The sequence below is a fragment of the Anolis carolinensis genome, chromosome 2 (genome assembly GCF_035594765.1).
Source record: "Anolis carolinensis isolate JA03-04 chromosome 2, rAnoCar3.1.pri, whole genome shotgun sequence".
NCBI lineage: Eukaryota > Metazoa > Chordata > Lepidosauria > Squamata > Dactyloidae > Anolis > Anolis carolinensis.
Window position 1 is genome coordinate 268,852,217 of NC_085842.1, and position 12,327 is coordinate 268,864,543.

General features: G+C 34.9%; 1 protein-coding gene across 1 annotated transcript in view; it reads left to right on the forward strand.

The window, feature by feature from the left end:
- Window positions 1-1,032: 1,032 nt before the first annotated feature.
- tmem232 (transmembrane protein 232) overlaps window positions 1,033-12,327 on the forward strand; it is a 168,197-nt gene continuing 156,902 nt past the window's right edge. The window contains exons 1-3 of the mRNA XM_016994846.2: window positions 1,033-1,441; window positions 4,935-5,046; window positions 8,063-8,168. Coding sequence (XP_016850335.1) covers window positions 1,314-1,441; window positions 4,935-5,046; window positions 8,063-8,168 — 346 coding nt within the window. The 5' untranslated portion in view covers window positions 1,033-1,313. The remainder of the gene's footprint in view (window positions 1,442-4,934; window positions 5,047-8,062; window positions 8,169-12,327) is intronic.

Here is a 12,327-nt window from a genome sequence, read left to right on the forward strand (position 1 = left end):
AGCTTATTGTTATTCATTGACCTGATCTAGAAGGAATATAGTTTTCCAAGTGAAACTATTGAGAGTAAATGCTCAAGACTATTTTCCATCTAAATGTCTTATTTTTGCTTGGATATATGTATATGCCACATGCACAGATTGAGCATTCATTATCTGGAATTCCAAAATCCAAAATACTCCAAGATCCAAAATTATTCACATGGGTGGCTAAGATAGTAACACCTTGCTTTCTGTTAGTTCAAACTACATCAACTGTAATTTGCACAAAATCATTACAAATATTATATCAAATTACCTTCAGAATATGTGTATAAGGTGTATTGGTAAAGGTTTCCCCTGACGTTAAGTCCAGTCATGTCTGACTTTGGGGGTTGGTGCTCATCTCCATTTCTAAGCCAAAGAGCTGGCGTTGTCCGTAGACACCTCCAAGGTCATGTGGCCGGCATGACTGCATGGAATACCGTTACCTTCCCACCGGAGCGGTACCTATTGATCTACTCACATTGGCATGTTTTCGAACTGCTAGGTTGGCAGAAGCTGGAGCTAACAGCGGGCGCTCACTCCACTCCCGGAATTTGAACCTGGGACCTTTCGGTCTGCAAGTTCAGCAGCTCAGTGCTTTAACACACTTTGCCACCGGGGCTCCTTATAAGGTGTATATGAAAGATAAATTAATTCTACGTTTAGACTTTGGTCCCATCCCCAAGATATCTTTTTATGTACAGTGTTCCCTCACTACTTTGCGGTTCACTTTTCGCAGATTTGCTGTTTTGCGTTTTTTCAATAAACTCTAAAAGACTATTATAAATCATAAAAATTACAATTTACAGCCTAAGGAAGGGAGGAAGGAGAAGCCAAAGGGAGAGAAAAGGAGCCCAAGTGGCAACAGGAAGAGAAGGAGGCGATTTATCAACACACGATTGGTTGCTAAAGACTTAGAATAGTGTATACATATTAAAATAATGTATAAATATTAAAATAAATATAGCGTCCCTACTTTGCAGATTTTCACTTATTGTGGGTGGTCCTGGAACCTAACCCCAGCAATAAGTGAGGGAACACTGTCTATGCAGATACAGGTATTCATAAACCCAAAATTCAATGCCCCTTTAGTTCCAATCATTTCAAATAAGGGATACTCAACTTATATGCATATTTTTGTATTTTTTGTGTATGAGCACAACAGTTCAAATTTGTATGTATATTTGTAAGTTGTAGCTTTCTCTGTAAAATTAGCCGATTTAAGATATAATTTCCATATTGCTATGACATTTTGTGATCTGTCCCTGCCCCAAGATTTATTTTAGAACAGCATGCCTATTATAAAAGTGCCAGTAGCACCCATATTTGGCCTTGTGTCCAGTGATGATCATCGTAAGATTCAGCGGAGACTTTTGGCCAGATATCTGAAAGAGAATGTGAATAAGAAAAAGAAGCAAAAGTAAGTTTAAGTAAAAGTATAGAAGTGTATTGTTATATAATGTATCTGGACAGCACTTGGAAAGAACTCATTGTAACTACACTGTTCCTGACTGTACTTATGCCTTATTATGACAGATAGCTGGAACTGAAGACTTTGTAAGAGAAAGCTTATTAGAGACTAGAAGTATTTAACAGAAAGTAGTTGGGGAAATGTAGACATTAGAGATTCTTAATATTCATTTGGGCTGGAAGAATAACAAAATGAAGGAGACAAAAAACGAGACAGGATGGATAAATCAGTCAAATACTTTTTCCTTTAAGCTTATGTGATTATCTGGAAGCCATGTCCTATGAGTAGTGGCTTAATGAGCACGGTATGGTTAGCCTGCAGAAGAGAAGTTGAGAGGAGACATGATACCTATGTTTAAATATTTGAGGGAGCAGGCTTGTTTCCTGCTGTCCTGGAAACTAGAGCCCCTTCCACACAGTTGAATAAATACCATATTATCTGTTTTGAACTGGAATATATGACAGTGTGGACTCAGGTAACCTAGTTCAAAGCAGATATTTTGGGATTTTCTGCCTTGATATTCTAGGTTATATAGCTGTGTGGAAGGGCACTAGGATTCAGAGCAATGGGTTCAGGTTGCAGGAAAGGAGATTTCACCTGAACATTAGGAAGAGCCTCCTGACAATAAGAGCTGTTCAACAGTGGAATTTTCTTCTTCAGAGCATAGTGGAAGTTCTTTGGAAGTTTTTAAACAGATGCTGGATGGCCATCTATCTTTAGTACTTTTATTTTGTTTTTTCCTGCATGGCAGGGGGTTGCACTGGATGGTCCATGTAGTCTCTTCCAACTCTATGATTCATTAATTTATCTCACAATTGCAGTTATCATTAATTTTTGGCCTATTTACTTATTTAATATTCTGCTCAGTTTCAAATATTGCATAGTGGTTTACACTAAAATCAATTTAAAATTGCAAACAATAAAAAATTAAACAGTCTAAAACATGTTAAATAATAACAATTTGAACCAAGTGTATAGATTTTAAAATCATTCAATGAACAAATTGGATGAAATCATTAGAACCTAAAAGCTGGGTGCATCTATGATGAAGAACTCATGTGGTTTAACTGCTATGGCCCAATGCTGTGGAATCCTGGGCTGCTTGGTGAGGCACCCTTTGACAGAGAGGGCTAAAGATCTTGTAAAATGGCAAGTCACACGATTCCATATAATTGAACAATGGCAGTTAAAGTGGTATTAATTGCATTAATTCTACAATATGGATTGCATCTAATATGTTTTTTTCTTGGCACTGGAATGGAATTGATGCTGATACAATTTACACATATAAAAATGCTTGTACATTTTTACACAGATGCACGTTGGCATGTACTGTGTATAAGCTGATTAAATGCTCTGGGAAGATACAAACAATTCTAGCTTGCTACAATATATGTTGGTGCAATTCTAAAACTTTTATTAGTTATTTCTTACAAATAATTGTATTTAATGTTGGAGTATCATTACCTTGAAAACAGTACTATGATTAATCTTAAGAGCAGTATTTAATCATCAATATATTTGCATTGACTGCTGCTGCAACTCTCATAATAATTTTAAGAGCACTGTAATTACTCTTCTCCTTCTGCAATGATTAAAATAATATAGTTAACACTGTTAGAAAACTGGTTTTTTTTATAGACTTGGTGACAAATGGCATGCTTTCAACGTCCTCAGAGGCATAGCGTTTGGTCCTGAGATTCAGTATGGGCTCATAGGTTGCCTTTTCTGCAACTATTTAGTTGTTGGTTAAAATAGGGTTTATTTTATGATAAACATTCTATAGTGTGTGTTCAGACTAGTGTATATACAATATAAATAAATAAGCCTTCCAAAAGCTATACATAAGACTATGGATGATTTGTTGATTTTTAAAAATAATGTATCAGAGGTTGGAAAAAATACCTGTCAAAAACTGATAAGACCACAGTTAATATAATATGCATACTAGTAATAAATGAGAGGATGAGACTGCCTTGGGACTTTTATTTGTCTTAAGGAAATGCAGCATCAAATATGTACCCTGCATCGTAGCATTCTAAGAGTCAGGAAAACAATTTAACTACAGTAGAGTCTCACTTATCCAAGACTCGCTTATCCAAGCTTCTGGATAATCCAAGCCATTTTTGTAGTCAATGTTTTCAATATATCATGATATTTTGATGCTAAATTCATAAATACAGTAATTACAACATAACATTACGGCGTATTGAACTACTTTTTCTGTCAAATTTGTTGTATAACATGTTTTGGTGCTTAATTTGTAAAATCATAACCTAATTTGATGTTTAATAGGCTTTTCCTTAATCCCTCCTTATTATCCAAGATATTCGCTTATCCAAGCTTCTGCCGGCCCGTTTAGCTTGGATAAGTGAGACTCTACTGTATGGCTCTTTAGCAGTTTTTCCAGATGGCTATGTCCTTCCATTTGACAAAATAACATAATTATTAAAAAAAGAATATAGCAGACCATTCAGCCATGGCTTTCACAGAAACAAAGTACAGAAGAAAGATTTTTTTATTATATCAACACAACAATTAGCTGATATCAAATAGAGTTAAACACATTGGAAGCCTCAATAAACAAAACAGCAGTTGTCAAATTTGGCAGTAGATGATCTTCTCTGGAGAACTAATTACAGATGTAAATGTCTTCTCCCCAACATACTTTTGCCTAATTTCAAAAGTGGAAAATTTATAGTACCACCTGTATGATAAATGTCTAGATTAGGCAGGCTTTTGTAGTAAAAGATGCACCTTGAGAGATCTGGTTTCCCCCCATTGATGCCGCTCTCCCTATCTTCATGGTGCTTATTGGTTTCCCCCCAGTCCAGCAGCTTTTTGAGCATCATAACATTAATGCTGTTCTTGACCCATATAGGTAATCAATTTGGTCTTGTAGACTCTCTTGTTCCATCCCTGTTTCCAGTGTCATACTCTTGTGGTTTTGATGCTGTGATCACTCACCTATATTGTTTTTTTTTCTCATTTGCAAAGACTTGGAAGAGATCTGGGAACGGATTACAGAAGTGCATGGGCATTTTAGATTCCCCCTTTCCAGTTCTGCAGACTGTTTAGATCTGGTTTTAAGCGCTGTGCATGTTCAGTTATACAAGGAAATACCCTGTATATAACAGGGACTTCTTGGTGATGATGTCATGGAGCCAGGACCTCAAGGGAAAAATGTCCCCTTTGCTTTATGAATGATCCATTTACCTCTCCTCCAAAGAGTTAATTATAATGTGTATCAAAGTTGTAGCAAAAGTGAGGTGTTTACTCTCAACATTTGGTAAATTAAGGACATGAAACAACATTTTACACTGCACATTAATTCATATGCCTTAAATTTAAATAGCTTTTTATTGTTATCCTACTTCAAATTTTGATTCTATGTATATATAACGTAAATTAAACTGATATTCTTTATTGAAACCTTTTTTAGAAACCCATTGGAACTTACAGAAGAATTCATTCAGGATTTCAATGACTCACTAAAAACAGAAAGAGAAGAGAAATACATAGAACTGGCTAAAAAAATGCTTGCTAGATGCAAGGTTTGTATTCACAAGAGTTACAGCAGTTTTTTAAAGTGACACTCATAAAGACCATCTGTTCAGCTTAAATGTCTGCTGTAGTGTTTAGCAGTAAGAATGAATGTAAACATTTCTAATTTCAAGATGATCGTTATTTACTTTTAAAAGTAACATTAAAGTACAGAACAACATTATTGTGCTTTTAAAAATATGCTATTTGTATCTAAATTTTATATTGCTCTGCATTCTGAGTAGTTCTTATTAAAGAAGATAACATATTGGAACAGAGTATTACAAAAAAGTAGTTTAAAAGCAATTATATCACACTTCACTAAACAAATTCAGTCAATATAATGAGGAATGTTCTAGGACTAGAATTACTTCTCCTTCTGTCCAGATGAAAAGATGATAACTTTTTGGCAAGCTCAATCTGTTTGCATATTATGTTCAATATGGGTTTTTCTCTGAAGTCTGCTGCATTCTTTCCCTTGTTAATTTGGCAAGAAAAATAGATTAGCGAATATAATTATAAGATTTTATAACTGACACTATATTCTGTGCATATAATAGTGAGGTGGATAACTTCTCTTTTTTCCACTATTGGTGATAATGACTATTTCACAAATTAAGATTACACATTATAAAGTATAAAATTCATTATGGTGTGGCATTCATTGACAAATTAAGCAAACCTATTTTATTTACTGTATGTTGTTGTTATCGGTTGTTGTTGACTTTATGCTTTTATGATTTTTATATGTTTTTATGTACTAATTCATTATAAACTTGATTGGAGAATGACAGATGAATACAGCAGTACTGTACTCCAGTTTTTAAAGAAGTAATTACAGCTTGTTAATGTTCTAAAAATGGAATATGACTGTCTTTTTTTGAATACCTGCTTTTAGTCAAATGCAAATTTAATGAATTAATGAAATTTAATGAATTAATGCTAATTCCCTGCTGCCATTTGAATGTTGTTGTATTTTGTTGTTGCATTACTGGGCTTGGTCTCCATGTAAGCCGCCCTGAGTCCCTTCAGGGAGATGAGGCGTGATAGAAGAATAAAGTTGTTGTTGTTGTTGTTGTTATTATCTTTATTATGTCCACACTACCTCTAGTTGTCCACACAAATGGACTGATCCAACTCTTGACAAACTACCAGCATTTCTACTCTTCTTGGACCCAATTCCAATTTGTTTTTTTTTTAAATGGCAATGCAATGAACCAAGACTTTGAGGGGACTAAAATTGCGCACCTAACTGGATGAGTGCTAAATTTTTGAAAAAGCTAAATCAGTTTAAAAGTACCTTTTCTCCATTCACCCAACATAATTGTTTTCCTTCTCATTTGGCAGCAGGGAATGAGCAGCAGGGAATGAAAGAGACTTGAAATTTATTGTAGCAGGAAAGAGAAGCAGTGGAAGTACTAAAGATATATTCACAGCCCCCTCTTTCTGCAAATATGAACAAACTAATTAGCTTAAACTCTTGATTGGAGAATGACAGATGAATACAGCAGTACTATACTCCAATTTTAAAGAAGTCATTACAGCTTGTTAATGTTCTAAAAATGGAATATGACTGTCTTTTTTTGAATACCTGCTTTTAGTCAAATGCAAATTTAATGAATTAATTTCATAATTCACACCATTAACCTACATTTATTTAATCAAGTGACAACCACTTGAAACAAAGTAGAAAATTAAAATGGAGAATTGAGAAATTTCCTTACTATAGTATCCATTTACAAATTCTGAAATTTGGTAGTAATTTCCTAAACATTACTTATTTATTTTATCAGTGCAGATTTGGACTGAAATGAAATGATGTAGCAGATAATATTGGATGAAATTCTTTGCTGCAATAAAATTTACCATAATGAAACAAAAAGGATTGTTTCAATAAAGTATATCCCTTTTACTATTCCCCTTACATTCCTCTATCCTATCACACTATCTCCCCTCCTGCCCTCACCTCTCTTTTCCTTGTTTTATCTTTTTTTTTCCTTTTTGTAAATTTTTTAAAGTATATGCCTTTGCTTATACTGAAAGCTAAAATCCTGCAATAGGAAATCAAAGAGTTCTTGGGGTGAGTATTGTATTGTTTAACTAGTGGAAGCAAAAAATGTGAAAGAAAAGGCTTTAAAGTTTGTACAGAGCAGACAGCCATAAAATGAATTGTACTTACTTACTGAAAATGAATGAGATATTGCCAAGCAGCTGTGATTATGGTGTGTTGTTTTGTTTTCAGCCTTATCAGGCTTAAATTCTAGTTTCATAAAAAGAACTACAGGTTGGTAATAAGTGTCATATGCAAAGACTTACTATGTAATATACGTCCTATTCTTCTAGCAGGCCAGGAATAGGAAATAACCTACAAAAAGTATGTAAGAATACAAGGGAATGACAAATGTTCATTTGGCATATGATAATTTATTTCATGTATGCAAATCCACATTAACATTATGGAATTCATAGAATGTAGGAATACTACCTGTGACTCCAACTAAATGTAAGTGTAAAAAGTGAATGAGAGATTCTTGTAGAATACAACTGTAGAATTAAATGCTCCAAATGCTTTTAAAATTTCAATTCACTGCATTCCTCATCTTTTAATATATCAGCTAGGGCTGCTGGATGTTGCAGGGCATCAACATCTGGAAGGCTACACAGCTCCCTTTCCTGGAATATTTTGGTGGGCTTGGTTGATTTGGTTTGGACCCCTTTTTATAAATTGGTTCTACACAAGTCATTTATATTACTCAAGATTAATTGCTTTTGCTGTAAGGTAGCTCAAATGGTTGTAGCAGTATAATTATAGCCAAAATAGTTATCTTTTTATTCAATATTAATTTGCAGGATTACATCTTGTTACCAAGTTAGCTCCAGCTATTGTTTCTTGCATCCGTAAACTACTAATAATGGAGTCCTCAAACACACACATATTCTACAGTATGCAAGTAAATTGAATATTGAAAGAATATTCTAAATCTGAATTTTCCTCCCCTGCTTTTTCCTTCTTTGTTTTCCCAACAGAGACGATCAGGTCTTACTACATTAGGTTGTGGGAAGTATGTGGATCTTCCATTAGCATGGACTGAAGCTATTATGTTATCGCAATGTAAAGGAGAAATCAATGAAGGTATGCTCCTTCCAAATGAAGATATGTCCTTTAAAAATTCTATTTTGTTATGTGTTCCTCCTAAGTCAATCTATGAAAAATTATTCCCATTTGGAAGAACATTAACCTCTTTCCTCAAAGACATTTTTGCTGTAATAAATATGAAATATTTGGAGGGACCAGCTTTGACACCAGCTAACGTCAGATGAATGATGAAATTCAATCTTTGGTTAGGGGACAGAACTGGAGACATCTCTTAGGTTTGCTTTGCTATTTATAGTGTAGTTTTGATACTTTTGAGAGTTACTCATAGTGCTGGCCTCGACTCTGAGTGATGTCTTAGCTCTCTACAGATGACCAAATTGTGGAAGGTCAGGGTTATTTTGCAAGATGTGTGTCATGTTTGTACTGAAGTCTACATGCTTTTAAGCTTGGAGTGGGCAATCACTTCTTCCAATTTTCAGGAACATAGTGAAATTGATGCCCTGCCTAGAACCTTACATTTGGATACTTATTTTAAGTTTTTCAATTACAAACCCATGTATATTTAGCATTCTTCTTGAAGATTATCTTTTCATTATGTGCTCTTTCTGAAACTAGAATAAATTGAGTGTAATTTAAAAATGCCATTTGAACCTGTGAAGTAATTTGCCATGAATAAAGATATGTTTTAAATTTCCTCATTTATTTCTATGAATAAAATAGCATGGTAGGTACATTTAAAGAATTGGAGGGGATAAAACCCTTTAATAATAGTGAAAAACTGCTCCAGTGGGTTTGGGTACCAGCCAGGTTCAGCAAATCCAGAATAATGTAGGAAGAACTGTGAGGTCATGAGCTAAAATCACCTCCTCCTTTCTGTTTACTGGAGCTTCTGTTGTATCAAAGGTCCTTATGTTCCTAGGAGGAAGCCTTTGGATGCAGCCCAATATAACAATCAGTGTTCTTAGTAGATTAGCTCATCTTGGATTGTGAGTAGGACAGGAAGGTTCAAAGATTAAAAGTACAGTAAAGGACATCTAATCTTCATTAGGTGATTTAGTATATATACTGCCATGGCAATAGTCTAAGGATGTTATTCCACGTTGGGGGGAGGCGTCATATTACTGTGCTGTTATGTCCTGTTGCATTAGTAAGTAAATCATATCATTTCTCTGATCCCATCAAAAGTTGTTCTTTCTTGTTTTTTCCCCCAAAATCATTTTTGAGCAAGTGCAGTTCCCACGCACCCCATTAAAAAAAAAAAAAAAACCTTGGGAGAAAAAAACTTTGGAAATACTGGGTTTTTCCCTCCACTGGTCTAAAGTAGACACCACTTTTGGGATGCAGGGCTTTCCCCTCCAATACTGCTACTCTGGAGTAGACCTGAAGCACTGATCTTAACTAGACACAACTTTAGGGATACTAGGCTTTCCCCTCCAATCCTGCTACTCTGGAGTAGACACAACTTTGGTGACATCACTTTGGGGTTACTGATCTTAACTAGACATCAATTTCCTCCCAATCTCAGAACCTTACATTTTGAAAGTACAAAACTTAAAAAGCTAACAGTATTTCAACTTCAAAAGCAAAGAATACCCTGAAGGGGAAATGACAAGAAAAACAAAGATACTTTTAAATTTTATTATTTCTAATGATTAAATTAATTAAAATTAATTACCATGCCAGGCTCATGAAGCAGGATTTGGGAGATAAATTGGGCATTTGTAAATCTACAATATACAGTGGTTGACTTGTTCCGTAGAAGCCAAAGATATGCATGTTTCCATTTGGGATTCACTACATGTTGGTTAGCCTTTCTATATATTAGAAACTGAGGTTAATACCAATAAACACTGTAGTATTTATAAGGATATTTAGAAATGAAACGTTGTCCAACACTAAATAGTATCTGGTTTCTTTTCTAGTGAAAACTTCAGGAAAGCTTTAGTTTAGTTTAGTTTAAACCTTTTATTTGTAACAAATATCTGTGTTGATCAGTTATAATGAAAACTCAATAGCAAATAAAGTTTGCAGGGACAGCTAAGCAAAAAATGTCACCATTGCCCTCAAAAATTCAGATAGCAGAATCAGAGTTGTAAGATTTCCAGAAATGTTGATAGCATGGCAATTTTTTTTCTTATTGTTATAATATAATTTTGCCTGATATAATTACCATGTTTGGTTTAAAGGTACCGTTAGTCAGACAACAGTTACAGACTGCCTTTTAAAAGTGTTTTTTTGCAACAAACGAGAAATACTTAACCATCAACATTAATAAAAAATGTTTCTTCTGATCATTCATAGCAAATTGTTCCGATAAAAAAATAAGGAAAGGCTAACAAAGATGTATACACCTCACTTTAAAAAAGGATACCTACTTCTTTAAAAAAAAATTCAGCATTAATTTTCTTAATTAGATACTATGGGACTGAATTAACAACCCCATTATTTTAAGTAGTAGTAAAATTCTAACTACTATAAGGAGGTTATAACCTGCTATGAAGGTAAAACTCTGTAATTGTATACATAACTGTGATTCTCAGATCTTAGGCTTTCTCAGCCTGTATTGCTATTAGTGTAGGATATGACTGGGCAAATTGCAGGCCATAGGCATTTGCAGCTCTCCTGCTCCCTTCCTCCCCAGTTAAAGACAAGGTGGAATCCAGTTTTGGGATAATTGACTTTTTATATAGCCTTTTTGGAGAAGCAAATGATTATTCCTATTTTTAAAAGTCCTTTTGGCATAAAAGAGGGCTGTGGTACTGACAATTGCATAAAAATGACAAATTGCATTCCTCTCAAAAAGTTCTGTGGGTGCCCTTTTTCATTTTGCTTTTGGAAGGAGGTTGCGAGAGTATGGCCATTCAAGGTTTGGAGAGAGCAAAATTATTCCTGCAACTGTAGAAGTTGCCCTCTAATGTTTTAGGACATTCATTAGTGGGAAGCACTCCTGCAACCATCAGGTAAGCTCTGTGACTGCAATCATAGCCAATGCTCTGCAAAGACTCATTTTAATAACTTTATTTTTGTATCCTGGCTCCATCTCCCTGAAGGGACTCGGGGCGGCTCACATGGGGAACAAGCCCAACCAACATAAGTTAAAAACACAGATCAATAAAATTAAAACATAGTAATAACATAAGACAACATAAAACACATCAACAGCAAATTAAAACCTAGACAGTAATAATAACTGAATATTTAGAGGACAAATTTGTATAGAACTTTGAATAGGGCTCCTGGGTGGTTTGCGGATGATCAGGGATACGGGCGGGGAGCAGTCTCAGTAAAACACTAAAAATCTAAAAGGTGAGAAGCAATGATAAAGTGCAATAACTGATAATGTCTTGTAAACAATTGAGTATCTGGTGGGACTACTTACTCATAGGCACACCGGAATATTTTGAAAGTTTGAAGCTTCCTTGAAAAATTGAAGTTTGATGTTATCTACGCAGAAAGTGTCCAATTGCAGTCCTAAACCAGAGTGACAAAATAGCATGTGGTAGCAAGTATGGCAGCCTTCACAATAGAGGAAGTTGATGAAAATCACCTTTTGGCTTTTTCCTAACCTGGAGTTGCAGCCTTGGATATGTAGGCATGGAACACAGAATTTAAAGACAGGAACATAAAAAAAACATGTTTTATGAGACCAAAGAAAGATCTAATCTAACATTCTGTTTACATAATGGTGGTCCATGTGAAGCTTGCTAGAAGTCATGAATGCAAATATACCCTGATTCTTTCATTCATCAGCAACTGATATGGAAAGCACACCGCCATTTTGACTAGTAGCTATTGTTGGCCTCATCCTCCATGCGCCTGAAGGATTTTTAAAGCTTCACCCCATGTCTAAGCTTTATGCCTTTAGACATACAATTACTTCATGAATTCAGCTTCGGATTACATCCTTTCAGACTCTGTATTTTACTTGTTGCCTTCCCATGAGTTAGTGATTGGACATATGTGGGACTGAAGATTTTCCCCCACTAGTCAAGTGTGGAAACCATGAGAAGTCAAAAGATCTCTCTTGCTTACATGCCAAATAAAAGAGAGCCTTGATAAGCAAGTTTCACCATCACCCCTTTTTACAACTATTGAAATAACAGAAGTAATGTCTTCTTTGTAATGGGGATTCTCCTACTGCCTCATATAATTGACTGTGCTTTGTACTAATTAGCAATTATGAAAAAATATCTAT